The sequence below is a fragment of the Lagopus muta genome, chromosome 4 (assembly GCF_023343835.1).
Source record: "Lagopus muta isolate bLagMut1 chromosome 4, bLagMut1 primary, whole genome shotgun sequence".
NCBI lineage: Eukaryota > Metazoa > Chordata > Aves > Galliformes > Phasianidae > Lagopus > Lagopus muta.
The window spans coordinates 65,008,441-65,025,924 of record NC_064436.1 but is presented as its reverse complement, the minus strand read 5'-3'; the positions used below and the strand labels follow the sequence as shown (position 1 = coordinate 65,025,924).

The 17,484-nt window shown below is 39.2% G+C and overlaps 1 protein-coding gene across 1 annotated transcript in view; it reads right to left on the bottom strand.

The window, feature by feature from the left end:
* The window catches only part of LOC125692128 (spondin-2-like), a 57,022-nt gene extending 49,793 nt beyond the window's left edge, over positions 1 to 7,229 (bottom strand). Inside the window, exons 1-2 of the mRNA XM_048942249.1 lie at positions 7,031 to 7,229; positions 2,632 to 2,761 (exon numbers count right to left, since the gene is read on the bottom strand). Of these exons, the coding sequence (XP_048798206.1) occupies positions 2,632 to 2,651 (20 nt within the window). The 5' untranslated portion in view covers positions 2,652 to 2,761; positions 7,031 to 7,229. The remainder of the gene's footprint in view (positions 1 to 2,631; positions 2,762 to 7,030) is intronic.
* Positions 7,230 to 17,484: the final 10,255 nt, after the last annotated feature.

Below are 17,484 nucleotides of genomic sequence, written 5' to 3'. Positions count from 1 at the left end.
CTTTGTGTCTAGTGGCAAACTGGCCTTGCTGTTGTTCCTAATGGTCCTGCCCTTTTACCACATCGAGTCCTTTTTCTGCTGGTTGCTGGAGCCCTCAGCTGTGTGTTGATCGCTGCATTTTTTTTTTACAGAAATTGCAGAGAGGAGATGTCAGACATTTTCCACCCAGTTTATAACTTGTCAACATACAGATCATGTACAGAACTTTGTAAACACAGAAAGCAACTGTTGTTCAAATCTGATTGCTAATGACTTTCCCATCTGTTGGCTGGGAGTCAAGGGCAGTTTGAACAGCACTTCGCACAATTGCAGAGAGCACAAGCACCACCCATAAGCTGTCTTTGGTAACTTATCAAGCAGCTTATCCAGATACACAGCTGTTTCAGAAAACCACATTCACCAAATGATTGATTGTATTGCTTGTGGCTTTCTCTGCACACAGAAGTCTACTGGTGGAAATCTTAAGGAAATTTAAAGGAATTTAAACTCAAGGGCTGTACACAGTCCTTTTTCATGTCTCCCACTTACTGCTGTTTATTTGTGAAAATCCCATAGCAAATTCTTGTAACTGACAGCTGATGAAAACAGCAGATTATCAAATATTGAGCAAAAGATTGCACAAGTTGAGCAAAATGTCACAGAGTTCAAGCCTTCAAAACACTCTTCTCCTCTCCCTAGAAAAGCGTGTGCTTAGCCATAAAAGCCATGTCAAGTACCACCGATGACTTCCTGCGCTCGGTAAAATTTGTTGCAGGAAGGACAGAACTGACAGAGTTCAAGGACACTGCAGAAAACCAGAAGTGTGTGCTGGTGTGGAGCACGCTGAAGACCCATAACCGTGATCTAGATGAAGTTTTCTTTGCTTCTGCATCCACAAATAAAGCGCTTTGTGAACTGTTTGCTGTACAAAGCAGATACACATTTTCTCCTCCATTTTTTTCTTCCCAAAACACCAGGCTTCTTACAAGACATTCCAATTCTCTAGCTCTGCATGAAATACCCCTCTCACATACAACAAACAACAGGACTGGAAACATTTGTTTTATTTTTAAGAGAGCCTGTCCTATTTTTTTCTAATTAACTTTTGCAATAAAGGAAACAGGAAGCATGTGAGCAAGTGGGTCAGAAAGGTAAAAGTTATGCATGTTTGGTTCTAGTCCATGTTGTGAAACCATTCCCATCCCCTCCAAACAGCCAAAAATCAACTCTCAACAAATTGCACAACACCACTTGTTTTGAACCGGAAAGGACTCTTTTAGATGAGCAGAGAAAGGTACCGGAAGATGCAAAATTAACTGAGACAAAGAGAAAACAGAGTGACATATGCCTGAGCAACCACAACCATAGTTCTCAGCCAACATTCATGAAGCACATGCTCTAGTGGTAGAGGCAAAGGAATGCAAAGACAGCTTCCAATTCACACAGCATTTTGAAGCATACACTAAGAATATTAGAGAATGTTCTAAGAAAGAGAGGTCTTCTCAATCAGTCTTACAAAGCACTATATTCAGAAGAGAGATATGCAGAACTAATTCTAAGTCTAACTAATTCTAACTAATTCTAACTAATGGAGGAGAACAATGAATCGTGGGTGGAAGGGAGACAAATAGACACACCAAAAAAAAACCCAAACAAAAACACCAACCAACCAACTGGGGAATCACAGCACTAGAAAAATCAGAGGAAGTATATAAATATTCCAAAAGAAGGGCAAGCTTGGAATAAAACTAGGTTGTTTGCATATTTTATTCCAAAAGTTTTAGCTGTATCCACCCATATAATAATGTGCTTTCCAGGTAGAAAGTATCTACGCAATTGTACCTCCTTTCTGGAGCCAGCTCCCTTTCCTGCATTTCCTTTCTTGTCACAGGCACCACTAAAATCAGAAAAGTGGATTTGTAACATACAGCCTGAATGTCAATTATTCTCCCTTTTTGTGTCCAGGAATACTAGGACAAATAAAAAAGAATATTAGTTTTTGTTTTGTATATTTTATTTTCAATTTAAGCTAAATTATCTTTGTTTGTTTGCTTGTTAATAAGATCTTGGGATCTTTTCAGGGTCTACTGTCAAACAGGGTAAGGCAATATTTGCAGAGCATTAAATACATGATCTCCCAGAATGACAGCACAAATGTGTTTGCTGGTCCCATCACACTGACTTGTATCCAGACGCTTCAACAGTAGCTTGACATCTCATCACATCCCACAGAACCTTTCTTCATTACAGTGAAACTTATTCAAAATAAACTATTCTCCACCTCCAGTTAAAAAACAGGCAATTTTCATTGCCCTCCCAGTCTTCCAATCATGGGCTGATTATCAAAGTACCTCAAGAGAAAACCAAAATCAGAGAGGGTTCCTTCCTTTCCAGTGTATTTAAGCAAATAAAGATATTTGGCTGCACCTGCCTTTTTGGCAGTAGGACAGTAAGTGTAAGGGCAGCATCAAAGACGATGACCAAAGCCTTCCAACATCCATACCACCTACCTATTTTTGTGTTCCTTCATACATTTCATGCATGTTTATGTATTGCTACAGCTACATCAGAGCCTGCTTTGAAAGAGCCTATATTGTGCACCCAGAAAATAAAATTCAGATAAGTGGCGATTGAAGATATTGTTACTCTTACCTGCTCACTCCTTGCCACATCTCCACAGTTCTTCAGCAGCTCCAGGGATGGTGACTCCACCACGTCCCTGGGCAGCCTAATCCAATGCATTACCACTCTTTTGGAGAATAATTTTTTCCTAATATCCAACCTGAAGAAGATAAGAAAAGAGATTTAAAACTATACAGTCAGTGTAAGAATGGCAGTAGTCTTTTGAAATCTCACATGTAGTACAAGTTCACGGCGAGATGCTAAGGCTCACATAACCCATTAATCATTGAATGATTTTATTTTTCTGGGCCTTTGAAGAGTTTCATTTCACAGCTCTCTCCGTAGCCGTGTTTGGCTGTTATTGCTGTTTTTTTTTTTCAGTAAGAGCATGCCATCGTGAGCTCTTCGCACATTTTATTGAAGAATATTTTTGCACATCATCTCATGGAAAAACTCTGTTTAATATTTTTAAACCATCCTTGGGAAGAATCTCTTTTGCCCCGAGGACACAATGCTGGAGTCAGGAAAATGGGCTCCAGAGTTCAAGCTACATCTAAGGACCCACACACTGCATTTTTCTATGGAGTCCACGTTACAGAAACCACAGAGCAGCCATTCACTGATATGTTATTAATTATATGTATTTTTTTATTGTATTTTGTGGTTTTCTTGTAGCTTTTACTTCTGTGACATAACTTTTTCTTTTTTACATTAGAAGCCTGGAGCAGAAGAGAAGCAAACCACATCTGCCAGAACTGTTGGGAAATTTTTTTCACTTTAAGGCATGAGTTTGTAATCACTTTTCTATACAGTCCCAGTGATGAAGTGAATTACTCTGCCTCCCTCCCAGATTGTATGTTATGTCTCTTTGGACTGTGCATCTGCATACCTCCCAGCACAACCAGTACTGTTTGCACTGCACATTAAATTATGTGTTGAAACCGATTATGTAATGCCTGAAGCAGAGGTTTTCAGATTGTTGTGTTAAATTTAACATATAGAATAACCTGGAACAAAAATCCTACTTGTGACCTTCTGTAACTATATTTTTCCTATTCAGAGAGGAGAAAATTGAGCATAGGAAGTTCTTCACACCATCTCTCAGCAAGCTGCTCCTGCACTTATTTGCCTTTTACCTGCTGTCTTGCTGACAAAGGAGTTTGTGAGACACATTCAATTCACATGTAATGAAAACCTGAATAGCTGTGGTTGCAAGGAAATTTTTAAAAGTCTGTAAATACCAAGTGTGGTTCCCATCACACATAAAAGAAAATAAGCTGAACTCTATCTGGAAAATATCTCTCTCGCTGTGCTTGAAAAAGGAACATCATGTCACAGTGATTCACTGCTACATGCTGATTTTGAGCGAATGCACTGAGGGTACATGTGTAAAACCATAGTATCTATTTACCATAGCATTGACAAAGCGAGGGGCAGACTGTGCTATACAGTGCCCCAGGAACAACTGAGGGTGTTGCTGTTCACATAGTGACTGCATGCCTTCCATTGCACTTAGTGTGGGGCCCAGTGTGTCCCCCAGCTATTTCATCACTCTGCCATTACTAAGTTCTCCCAGCCAGCAAACTCGTTTTTTTCCTACTCCTTGTGATACAATATGAACTTTTCTTGTTTGGTTTATGTTCCAAAAGACAAATGATAGGGAAAACATTTCTGAAACTCTTTCATTTGTCAATGACAAATGCAGAGATTTATATGAAACACTCACAAAATGGAAATACTGACTCTGATCCTCCAGTTCAGACGAAAAGTGCTACCTAGGTGCAACGTGCCATTATTGTTATGAATCAACAGTGCACATCACAGGCATAACAAAGTAATTTTTATTGCTGGTAACATTTGAATTAATCATATTTTCCAGCGAGGACTCTTCAGTTAGCAATTAAATTCTATGGGTGAGATTTCAAGAACTGCCTAAGTAAATTTGGTGCCAGCTGGCATGGAAAATGTCTGAGAAATGGGTGCCCAATTCCTAAAATGTCCGTTGAAGAAAGATTCATCTTGCATTAATTGTAAGTGGGGAGGAAACAATTCAATATAGTATCACAAGAGCATGAGAAATAAAATGGCACGTTGAGCAACTTTAAAGGAGTTCTGTGTCACTGAAGGACAAATTACTGCAGAATCTTGCTATTTACTGGCATTATACTTTACTTCACCAGGAGACAGCAAAAATTAAAAAGACGTCTTGCAGTGTCTCACATCCTTCCTCTTAGTTTTCCAGAGCCCTCAGTGACAAACTACATTTAACCACAGCCCTATCTTCAGCATTATTTAACATCTGTAGCTTGTAAATGGAAGAGAATCATAGAATCGTTTGAGTAGAAAGCAACTCTTAAGGCCACCTAGTCCAACTCCCCTGCATTAAACAGGGACACTTGCAGCTCCATCAGGTGCTCAGAGGCCCCATCCAGCCTGACCTAGAATATCTCCAGGGATGGGTCATCCACCTCCACTCCAGGCAGCCTGTGCCAGTGCCTTACCACTCTGACTGTAAGAAACTTTTCCATTTATCCAATTTAAATCTCCCTAAATCAGACAAATACCACAGGGGTGGGACCAGAACAACAGCAGTTCACACTTGTGCCCTGTGCTTCAGATCACAGTATCTCTGCATTTTGCAGTAAATATCTGGAGGGAAAGCAGCTATAACTGTTGACTGTAGAGGTCAAAATGATAAGAGTTTATATAAGACTTTTCAAGAAAAAAAAATATTTTCCACAGAATTATGTAATATTTAACCACCCAACCTCATGTTGCTAAGAACCTCTTCAGTCCTAGAGATCGTTTGTACTCCTCATGCTTCAGAAAGTTCACTTAATGACAGCAGAAAAAACATTGATTTGCATCCAAAATGGGACTGAGTATTGCACAAGAGTCCATAAATTTACCCATGCTTAGTGAAGAATATTTTTTATACATGTATAAGATTTTCTACCACAGATTAGAAAATTAAAGAAACATAGAGACCTGTTTTTGTTGGTTCTCTTTGTTTTTGTTTTATAAATAGTCATGAAGACAGTTAGCAACAGAAGACACCACAGGTGACACTTGAGGGTTTCATCCTCCACACAGCACCCTGCATTGCATCAAACAGACGGAGTACTGTTTTGGCAAAGTCCTCCCTAAGTTTTGCACTACTTAGGGCTCCTTTCCTCCCCATTAATGGCTGCCCAATTACATCTGTTTTTCTGTGGAAACACTAGTAAGTGGGGCACAACTTCCTAAGGAGAACTGGAAACTGTTCAAGGCTGTGCACAGCTGGACACCCACCCCAACACAAATCCAAGCTGCAACACATCTGCTAAGTAAGCAACCACATTTTCTCAAGTAGATGAAGTCCAGAGTTGCTCCATTTGGTTTTGAATACTTAGTGAGTTAGATACTTCAGTGAAAGATGATGTCCAAGTAAGCATGTACTGGAGCAAATAAGGCTTCTGTTCTTTCTTTCAATCCACTGAACTACAAGACATCAATGCCCTGGAGCATGTCTGGAGAAAAGCCATGAAGCTGGGAGGGGTCTGGAGCACAAATCTTACAGAGAGCAGCTGAGGGGGCGGGAATTGTTCAGTCTTCAAGAACTGGAGCCGTGAGAAAACCTTACTGCTTCCTACAACTCCCTGAAAGGACTTTGTGGTGAGGTGGGACTCGGTCTCTGCTCACAGGTAACAGCAATAGGATGAGAGGAATGGCCTCAATAGTGCCAGGACAGGTTCAGGTTGGACTCCAAAAGAGTGATCAGGTGCTGTGACAGACTGCTCAGGGACAGCCTGACTGGACAGACTGCCCTGGAGGTGTTCAATAAATATTCAGATTGTGTAATAGGGAACATGGTTGTGAGGGGAAATGGTGATAGATGGACAGTCAGATTAGATGATCTTGGAGGTCTTTTCCAACCTTGGTGATTCTATGATTGAATATATAGTGAAAATAATCCCTGAAGTAGCATTTAAGAGAGATGTAGCATTTTACTAGTTTTCACAAAGAAGTCTGTAAGAAAGTCATAGAATCGTAGAATCATTAAGGTTGTAAAGATATCTAAGATCATCAGGTCCAACCGTCAACCAATCCCCACCATGCCCACTAATCATGTCTGTCAATGTCACATTCCCATGTTTCTTGAACAGCTCCAGGAATAGTGATTCCACTTCCCTGTGTTCATCCTAAGTTCTTGTTCTGCATAGATATATTACTAAACCTTACATTTATTATTAAAAAAAACCCACTTTTTTATGATTCCACTGTTACATCTTACTGAGGTTTTTACTGAGCCTTAATTAAATTTGTGGTTGGATAGTAGTCTAACAAGGATTGTGGTCAGTTGTGTCAGGAAACATTTGGCTGCAAGGCAAAGTGTTTCATAGGAACTGCTGTAACTTGGATAGCGCAGACTCTCACAATCATTCCTTACCTGAGCACACAGTTTCACAGCACAGTCTACCAAATACTAGAGCTTTGCACTAGATGAGCTGAAAACCTAATGATGACCAACAGGTTTTTCCAAGCCTTGCTTTTTTTGCTGTGCTCCATTTTGTGAAAACATGTTTTCTCTCATCCTTAAGTTGTTCTTCTGAAGTTCTAGTTTTCCCCTTAGTAGAAGCCTGTGGTGGAAGCGGTCTGGTGCCACAGCTGATGCACAGCACCTTCTTGAGATTGACAAACTGAAATTACAGAAAAAAGAGAAAGAGAAAATCGGTTCCTATACAGCATCACTCCTAGCATTTTAATGAATATAGAAACATCTTTCTACTGCTGAAATTCAAGGAACAGATAAATATAAATGGTTTTGCAACAGGGCTCCACTTTTTCTAAAGGACAACCCTTCAGTGATATTAAAGACAAGTGCAAGTCAAGAAGTTAACTGCCAAAACCAAAGTCTTCGGTTTTGACCTACGTTATGAGAAGATGGTTGAGGCGCAGTATGATGACGAAAGGGTGGCAGCAGTGCAAAACTGGAGAGCTGGCTTTGCTATAGTAAAAGCATGATTTCCATTTTTCATCTGTGCTGCAGTGATGTAATGACACTGGGGTGGAAAATGCTAAGCTTGACCTTGCTCAGAGCATATGAAATCCCAGTGCTCATAGGCTGCTGCAGCTTGTGAAAAGGGGAATGATCAGCTTACAAGGAGTCTGTAACCATGCCGGAAATCCCAAATGACCTTGTCTAGATAAGAACAAGCTTTCAGCAGGAAAATAAAATCTTGAGCATTTGTGAATTATCTTGCACATAGACAGTTTGGTACCCCAGAGGGACCCCCATACTTGCAGTATAATAGAGGTCTCAGGAAAGATCTCTGGTGTAAGAAAATTGGTCTGCAAAATAGCAGTGGAAAAAATAAAGCTAAGATTTTTTTCATCAGGAATATTGGGAGTCTCAAGAAACCTCAAACCACTGCCTGTGCTTTATTTCAGCAGTATCTAATGCACATTGACTGCAGGGAAAAATTTATAAGTGCTTTCCAAAAGTTTAACTGACTATATAGATTTACACAAAATATACTTACTGTAGTAAGTAGAGATTGGCTGTTACTGAAGTTTGAAAGACCAGATCAAAGATATGAGATCCAACATTTGCAACAGTATGACTGGGACGTTACAAAAAAAAAAAAATAAAAGTTTGTTTTGCAAACAGTTCTTATTTCTAGTGCCAAAAATATGATTGTAAAAGGATTAGATTAGTAACCAGGAGTCCAAACAAGCTTATTCAGCTTATTTTACTGCTTGTGTTGATGACAATTTCTTTTGTCTTCATCCAGTAGTGGGAAGCGCTTTATCATCTTCTGGTTTGGAAAAAGACCCAGGCAGCTAATGTAAAAAAAATATATTCTCCAGTAGCTGCAGCATGATTAATTTTCCACCCCACGAGATCACTGTGAGCTTGAAAGCACCCTAGAGCTTTATTTGCTACTTTATAGTCATCAAGGATCATAAAGCATCTTCTTCCTTCCGCACCGCTAGCACTTCAGAGAGCCAATATGGTTGAATGGAATGAGCAAAGGGTTGAAAACCAGGAAATTTTGATCATAAACTTAAAGCAGCTTGTGAGGTGCCTTTGGCCTTTGTTAAATAATGCTGGACTCAGTTATCTGAAGCAATACAGTCCCGTGCTCCAGCTAAAGAAATTACGAACTCCAGCCCATATAAGACCCAGATCCTGATACCTACAGTATGTAGTACATACATCATACAGTACAAGATGGGGATAATACTACCAATGTTTTTTCATTGGGCACTTTGGGGTATATTGGTGAAGAGCAATAGGTAAGAGCAAACCATTCTAATTAAGGCCTGTAAATCATTTTCAGAAGATAAATTACTCATTATAGCTGTTTCACATCATTCTCCACAGATAAGCACATTCAGGAAATCCTGTGCATTACAATTCCCTGTTGCTATACCAAAAGTTAGCCTGGGGCCTTTTCCCTTTTCTACATCATTAGGACAGTCTAGTTCCAGCAGTTGCAAATGAAAACACGGGGCTTGATGGTATGATGGTACTTAGAGTTATCCAAGCTGCCCAAAACAATAGCAGCTCTGATCATTTTAAAATTTATAAGCTTACCCAAAAGCAGGTCAGCCCTTCCATCCATCTGCAGTTCCTCATCTCCTATGGGGCAATGGCAAATACAAATATGTCAAGAGGAATGAAGGAATGCCCTGTCCCCTGGAACAGAGAGGGACAGACTAAGGCAGGGTTTGCAGGACCATGCACATTACCTTTATTACTGTCATCATGGAAATAAGCCAGAGAAAATAGTAGTTCAGTGTCTGTGGTGATAAATTTAACATGCAGTACCACTTCCTTCATGTATCCAAAACGCATTACCATGATGGTACTACTCTTAAGCAGCCTCCATGGACAATCCTCAGAATTACAGCTCCTATCATTTTCCACTCTAGAAAGTGCAATGAAGAACTTCAGGGACTACACATAGAGCTCCTGTTTGACAGATCCTGCAAATTTCATATGGTTTTAGAAGGCTGCAAGGGTTGGTGCAGGATAACAGATTTTCTGCCTTCAACCATTGCAGACAGCCACTCAGAAGCCAGCAGAACTACTCACAGAACAAAAATTACGCAAGAATTTTCATTATCATTTCTGATATTGCCCTATGTCAGTTTTGCCCCATGTCGTGACAGAAAGAAGTATGCAAAAATATTCAAGAAATGACGTTCAACATTACTTTTAAGAAAGTGCATTGCTCCTTAGCATCTTTTAGTTCTGTATCCATAAACTAATTATACTTCAGACATTCTGTCAGGTGACAAATAAAAAATAGTACAGATTATTATCATCTTATTTTTCAGGGTAGTTTTGCTTAAAAAAAATAAAGTATGTCATCTGAAGCCAAGTTTCATCTGCATCTTTTTAAAATGCCATTACACAGAATTTTTCTCCATTTATTTTTACTAGATAATTTTTCCCATCTTATCCTTCGTGCTCCTTGCTTCTCTCCACAAGTCTTCAATATGCCAGCAAAGATCTGTTTGGCTGCGTGACTTTCAGAAAAAATGCAAAATAAAAAACAGCAGAGTATGGACTACAGAACACAATTTTAGCAAGGAAAATTTCTGCCAAAGTATTTTCACATAAAAAAATACTTAATTAGGTTAAAGATAACATTAGTCTTCATTACACTTATTGGATGCATCTTCCTAACAGCCTATAGGTGCATAGTTCCCTGCTATACGAAACCATTCCTCCAATTTACTTTTTGCTCAATTTGTTCATTTTTTGCAGAGATGAGTATAACACACAGTAACATTTTCTTCATGTCTCCTGTGGTTCTCTTAGGATGTCAATGCAAGTCACAACCCATGAGTGTTTATGTTCAGTGTCACCCAGACATTGCCAGCTGAAGACAGCATTGCAGCACTTAACTAGATTAATTTTCTTGCAATGGGCTTTGCTACTCGTCTCTTTTCCAGCTGGACTGGATAATCAGGTTGTCTCACCCCAGCCAACAGAGAGTTTAATCCTCAAGCCCTCGATCTTTTATAAATCCATCTACAGAGAACCACTGCTAGAAATTCTTTGTCGTTTATGTCATATCTTGTAAAATCTGTTGAGCCTACTTGAGCATGTGTCTGTTTTGACTTTTCCTGAAGAACAATCTCTCTCTGGAGGGAAAGTCTGAACCATAGCATTTATCTTTCCACACACTCAGATAAGCAGTTGGGAAAGACTCTTTCTAATGGGGATATTTTCCAGTGAGTCATACCTGCTCTCTTTGGATTGACAAATTTTGATGGCATAGTATTAATATTATCTTGCAATACCCATCATCAAGTGGACTCCAACAGAGTTGAACAAAAAGACAGGCTATCATTTCGAAGTCCACTCCCAGGTAATGCTCCTATTAAAGAAAGACAGGACTTTTCATGAGTAAGAAACAGGGACTAAAAAGAGTGGGCAGAAGATCAGATGTGTGTGAGAGCATAGGAACAAGTAGTGAGACCATACAGCTTCTCCATGAAAAAAACCCTCAGTACCCAATTGTTGTATATGTACAACAAGAAATAGCACAAATGCATACTTTTTGATAGTCCTGAGCAATCAAAAATCAATAATTCATTCCACTTCATAATCAGTCTATTTTTTTCACAACAAGTAAAAGAGTTGGCAAAAAAAGAAAAAAGCAAAACATCCTTTTCCTTATTTTTGTCACTGCAGCACAATCCAGATAAATAGAACAGCTGAGCTAAAAGCTATAAAAGCAGCATTTCCTTCAGAATGAAAATTGAAGAGGAAAAAACAAGAAATTATCTTAATTGCCAGTCTCCATTCATGCTGGATCTTTACCCCCTCCATACTAATGTCTTCCTGTTTAAAATAATTCCTTTTTTTTCCCACCAAACTTTTCCCTTCTGAGAACTTTTAGCATCTAGTTGTCTTATGCACCTCTTTTTCAGATTCAGTTCTGGAATTTCAGTTGGAAAATACAGTGTTGGGTTATTAAAAAAAATAATCTCTATTAAATATTACAGCCCTTTTTTCTCAGTAGGAGAAACAGAGCTTCATCAAAGAGAATCAATAAATGAATTATTCAAACCCATTTTGAAGGCTGCATTAATTCTGACTTCAGAGAGGCATGGAGCAAACCCCAGATCAGCCATGTAGATAAGCAGGCAGTGGTTATGTTCTTTCTTTGAAGTTGATCAGAGGGTTACAATGGTTCAAAAAAAAGCTCTGGACTTCAGAGATTCCCATGTGGAAGTGTGACATGGAAATCCTTTATTTGCACAGCTAGCAGCCAATATATGTCTATCTCACGTAAAACCATGATCTCCTTTACATCTACACATGGACTATTCCCAGTCTTTTAATGTGTTTACCCTTACAGTATTCTCCATTTCTCCATAGATTTTCCACATTTTGCAAACTGAGGCAGAGAGATTAAATGTTGGAGACAAGGATCAAAAATAAAATGATGTTCTTCTTTTTCTTTTTTTTTTTCTTTTCTTTTTGTTTTTTTTTTAATAGCAAAGGTGCTTAATCACAGGTACACCATGAAGATGCCTGCAAGATTTTCCAGGACTAAGAACTTATAAATCAGCATTGGATGGCTTTCAAAAAGAGATGCTGAAGTTCAAGTGAAAATTAATCCAGGGAAGACCTGTGACCTGAGCTACACAGAATCAGACAGTCTTTTCAGCTTTACAATCTATTAATTACATCTTTCTGCTCCCTTCTTTGTGACTACTCTTTCAATCCCACTTCAAATTGATTCATAGAGTCAGCATCAGAAGTGACTAATATTCAAGTTCCCATAAATTTTTCTTCTCAGACAACCAGGCAGGAGGCAGGTCTGTTAAAAATACCACATAACCTCTGCAAAGCTCATTTAGCTGTACCCTATTTCTCGTGCACAGGACACACGTTCTACAGATGTCTGCACAACCTCCAGAGGAAAAGCCCAAATCCTAGAGAGACAAAATAAGTCCTCGTGAGCAATGCAGCATCACCCACGGAGCATATTCACAGTGACAGTGAGAGACAAATGTGGCTGAAGCCCATTTTCATGCCCAAAATCTTCCATTTATGAATCTCAGAAGTACACACCGTTTTAACTCACTTGAGCACACTTGTTCATTTAGTCATAGAGCCTACACAGACAAATCCACCAGTAGATATATAAAGCTTAACTCTTCCCACAAATAGCACAATTATTTTCAAGATGTGCTGTAAGCAACCTGACCGTAATATGCATAGGAAACACTTCAGCCAGTGTACCTGAATGTGACAATCCATTATTCAATTAAAATTCTCACAAGCAATCAGTAATCACAAATCTATTCACTCCAGGATTTTGCAAGAGACTGGGACATGGTTGTCCTTAGCAAAAAGGTTTTATTTCCAAACAAATTTGAAATGGCTCAAGACCATCAATCTTGCTTATTTTTCCAATGTGCAGTATTTTTATTTGCCAGTACCATCATGGAAAAAACAAATTTGAGAAAAGTTTTCCATTTGTGTATACTCAGGTATGCCATTGTTCCCAGACTGACTCTATACCTCATTACAGAAGTAACAGAATGACAGCACAGAAACACCTATACCTTCTCTAAACTTTCTCAGACTCTATTTGAAGTCAGCATAAACACTTTTTTTCCTGCACCATGACTATAATCGTGGCATCATAGAATGATTATGGTTGGAAAAGACCTCCAAGATCATCTGGTCCAACCATCCACCAATAACATCACCCCTATTGCCCACTGAACCATGCCCCTACATACTACATCTCCACGTTTCTTGAACACCTCCAGGGACAGTGACACCACCACCTCCCAGGGCAGCCTGTGCCAATGCATTACCAGTCTTTTTGAGAAGTTGTTCCTAATATCCAACCTGAACACCCCTCAGCTCAACTTGAGACCATTACCTCTCATCCTATTATGCTTACCTGGGAAAAGAGGCCAACCCCCACCTCACCACAACCTCCTTTCAGGCAGTTGTAGATAGATAGCTGTAAGTTCTCCCCTGAGCCTCCTCTTCTCCAGACTAAAAGTCCCAGTTCCTTCAGCCGCTTCCTATAAGATTTGCTCTCCAGACCCTTCACAGCTTCATTACTCTTCTCTGGATGCACAAACATGAGAACACATTAGTCATCATTCAGCATACACCAAGATAAGGCTAAAAAAATAATTTTACATGTATTACTCCTTCATCGGAACAGGTAAGTGATTTAAATGAATTGAGGTTTTGACAAATAAGTAATTAAAGAGACAAGAGGGATTGTGAGTATTATCCTTATTTACAGGGAAAATTTTTTACAAGTGATGAATTAATAATGCACTTTCTCTTACAACCTTGAAAATTCACCTCATTACCATAAGGGAGACTTTACTAGCAGCTCAGACATACAACAGGTCATTAGGACAGAAAGTAAATTAGAATCTTTCCCTGCACAAAAAATATTAGACATGATTTTACATAATATTCTTGCAGTGCTTAGTATCAGAGGTCAAGTCCCTTTAGAAGAGCAAGATTAATCTCATTTAGTTGTGTACATCTACAGATGTTGAAGCACTGCAAAAATGCCTTGGCTATCTGAAGGATAGAAAAGAATGGTTCTTTGGAAGGGACTCACAAGAGTCCATAGAGCTCAACTGCTCGACCTCTTCAGGGATAGCCAGAAGTTAAAGCACAGAATTGAGGGCATTGTCCAAAATGCCTCTTGACCGCTGACAGACGTGGGGCATCAGACATCTCTTCAAGAAGCCTGTTCCAGTGTCTGAACTCCTTAGTTGTACAGAAGTTTTTTCTTGCACCAAACCTGACTCCAGCACAGTTCTGTTGAACTTCATGCCGTTGCTGGTTGCCCAGTGTTTCATCATAGCTAGGTCCCTCTGCAAGGCCACTTCTCCCTTCATAGTAAGAAACATCTCCCAGTTTTGTATCATCGCTAAGCTTGCCCCGGAATTGATCCCTGGTGACCATCATCCACCCACATAGGTCCATGTACTACAACACTTTGAGCTCTACTGTTGAGACAGTTCATCTGTGCAGTGTAGCATGAACCAGTTTGTCTCGCAGTTGAACAACTTGTCCAGAAGGATACTGTGAGGGATGGTATCAAATGCCTTGCTGAAATCCAGACACTTTGCATCCACCACCTTCCCTTCATCCAGCAAACGGGTGAACTTATCACAGAAAGAGATAAAATCATTAAGGCAAGACTTTCCCTTGATGAACACATACTGACTATGCTTGACAATTTCTTTTATCGTTCAATGCCTTTCTATATCTCACAGGCCAAATTTCTCCAAAGATTACCTTAACAGATTTGTAGCTTCCTGAGTATTCTCTCGTGCTTTTTTGGTAGATTGGTCTAACATATGCAGTTAGAATGTAATTGTAGGTGGTCTAGAAGAAAACGAAGCCATTTTTCATGCAGATACCTATTTCCACACATCAGCATATGACAAATACTGGCTTAACCACTGAGCTTGGAAGAATGGCCAATCCTACAGAAGGCCTGCAAAGAGCTCCCAGATGCAATTGCTATCTTCATAGACACTTGCATTGCACACTGGGTACAGTCATTAAAATCAGTCGTTTTTAAAATGTGGATTAAATGAAGATTGTAAAAGAAGTATATCCCTTCCTCTGATGTGAATAATTGATGTCTATTGGTTACTATGAAATTGATTACTTTGAGGATGAGGAATATTTTTTAAAATTGCCATGTATGCAGCTTTGAAATGTTTCCTGAGTGTCTGTTTAGTCACTAAAACTGATACTCTTATCAGGCCATTTCAGTGGTCTTTTTACTGAAAATTATCTTTCTGCAACATTTCCTGGACTCGCATCTACTTCTATATAACAATCTACCATGACAAACTCATTTCCCAGTTTATAAAACTACCATTCTTCGAAGCTGATGGCAGCTGTTTTGTAGCTGCCATACCATATAATATGGCTAAGATCACTGTCTGTAGCAAGCTAAATTATAGGATTTGGTCTAGTGCCAAATTCTAAAAGCAGAGATGGCACATATTGTGAACTGCGGTGTCCAGAGTTTAATGTACTTCTTAATAAAATCAATGGGAATTTTGTTTCAGTGAGGATTGGATTGGGTCCTAATTACATGTCGACAAATGCTTCTCACATGCCAATTCTGGGATTAGAACTGCTGTTGATTAGATGTCTTTATAAAGTACTATTCAGTCCTGTGGCCAGTAAAACAATTAAATTCTATTGTCAAATTTAAATTTAATTAAAACTAATTTTACTGCAGAACGTCAAATAATTCACCCTGATACTTAATTAGAGAGCAGTCCTCCTTCCAGTTCTACCAGCACAATTTGTTACATGCCATGAGAGTACAAAATCATATGCAGTTTTTCATGTTGACAACTGCACAGTGCCCAGTATCTATCAAATTGCTTTGCAAAAGCAGAAAGAATACAGCAATCCCATGTCTTGATTCGAGCACAAGATACTTTGCCCACTTCTATATGACTTTTCTTCCCTTGTCAGTAACATTAAAAATTTTTAACAATCTTGGACAAGACTGGACAGGTATGCGGTTATGTTTTCTGACAACTTAAAACAAGTATCAGTCAGGATTCATTCCCCATCAAAACAAGGCTTCCTGCTGTTCTTCATCAAGGAAATATGGAATTACACATTACAAATCTGTGTTTGATCCTACTGTGGAAAATGGCTCCCTAAAAACTGGACTTTAAATTGGGCTGAAACTTCCCATGAAATTCCCTTTCTTTTTTTTCTTATTTCACACACACTTCCTACTTTGAAGTTACACAGACATATATACATACACGTGTGTGTATATTTTTCACCCATTTTTCTTTAAGCCGACTTTTGATGGTCAATCTTTTTTTTTTTTTTTCAACAAAACTTTTTTTTTTCAAGTTTGTCTCTGTATTCAATTTGTCTTCTGGGTTGGGGGGCCACTGCTGAGGATCTATCCTTCTTGTAACTGAGACACAGCTATTTCTGTTTCTTAGCTCCTGCTGTGTCAGATGATTTATTTGTGTGTGGCTATTTGTTTCTGGGCATTGGATTTGACTACTGAAAGAACAGTTTGGGAGGTAAGGAATGCTGGGAGCAGCTCTGTGGCAGCTCTGCTGAGCTCTTGTGCCTGGTTTCCAGTCTTCATTCTACCTAACGCTCAGATTTTCCGAAGCTAGCTGTTGATGACATGGGACGCTGCTGTTTTATGAGATGTCCTGGCTCTGTTATGTTTATGGCAAACTTTCAGGGACTTCCTCTTGTGCACCTGCCTCAATACTACACTGAGTGAAGGGTGAAGGTATCTTCAACAATCTATGCCTAGTGTGAGGGAGTGATACAGTCTTGTAATGGACAGCTCTGTGTGTGTTAGCAAATTGTTTACAGATGCTCACAAGGGTCTTCAGCTGCTCTAAACTCAAATGGTGCCAAAAAAATTAGTGGAATTATGAGTATTTGCAGCAGGCAAGGATCTGTCCCATGTTGCTTCCAAGTACATAACAGAGAATTATGTTTGTTGACAGTTCAATACATTCCTATAGAGCTGGATAGGATTTCACTGAAAGAAACAAAATATCAGACCATAAATTAAGGCTATTTGATGTGAAAAGCAGTCAGAAAAACTTCATAAGCAGCTACATAGGGCTAACAATTACTTCAACATCCATACTATCTGGAGGAAATAGTCAAGTGTGAGTTAAACAACAATCCACAAGGTGAGCCCAGCAAGAATAAAGCTCCCGAGTCTTGCAGTGAACAATAATACACATAAATGAATCACTAAGTCCCTTCCTGGCACAGTAAACAAACGTCAGACAATCACAGCACCTTCAGAAGACAAAACAGATGAATAACACCTTCACTGAATTAAGATCGGTGGCACC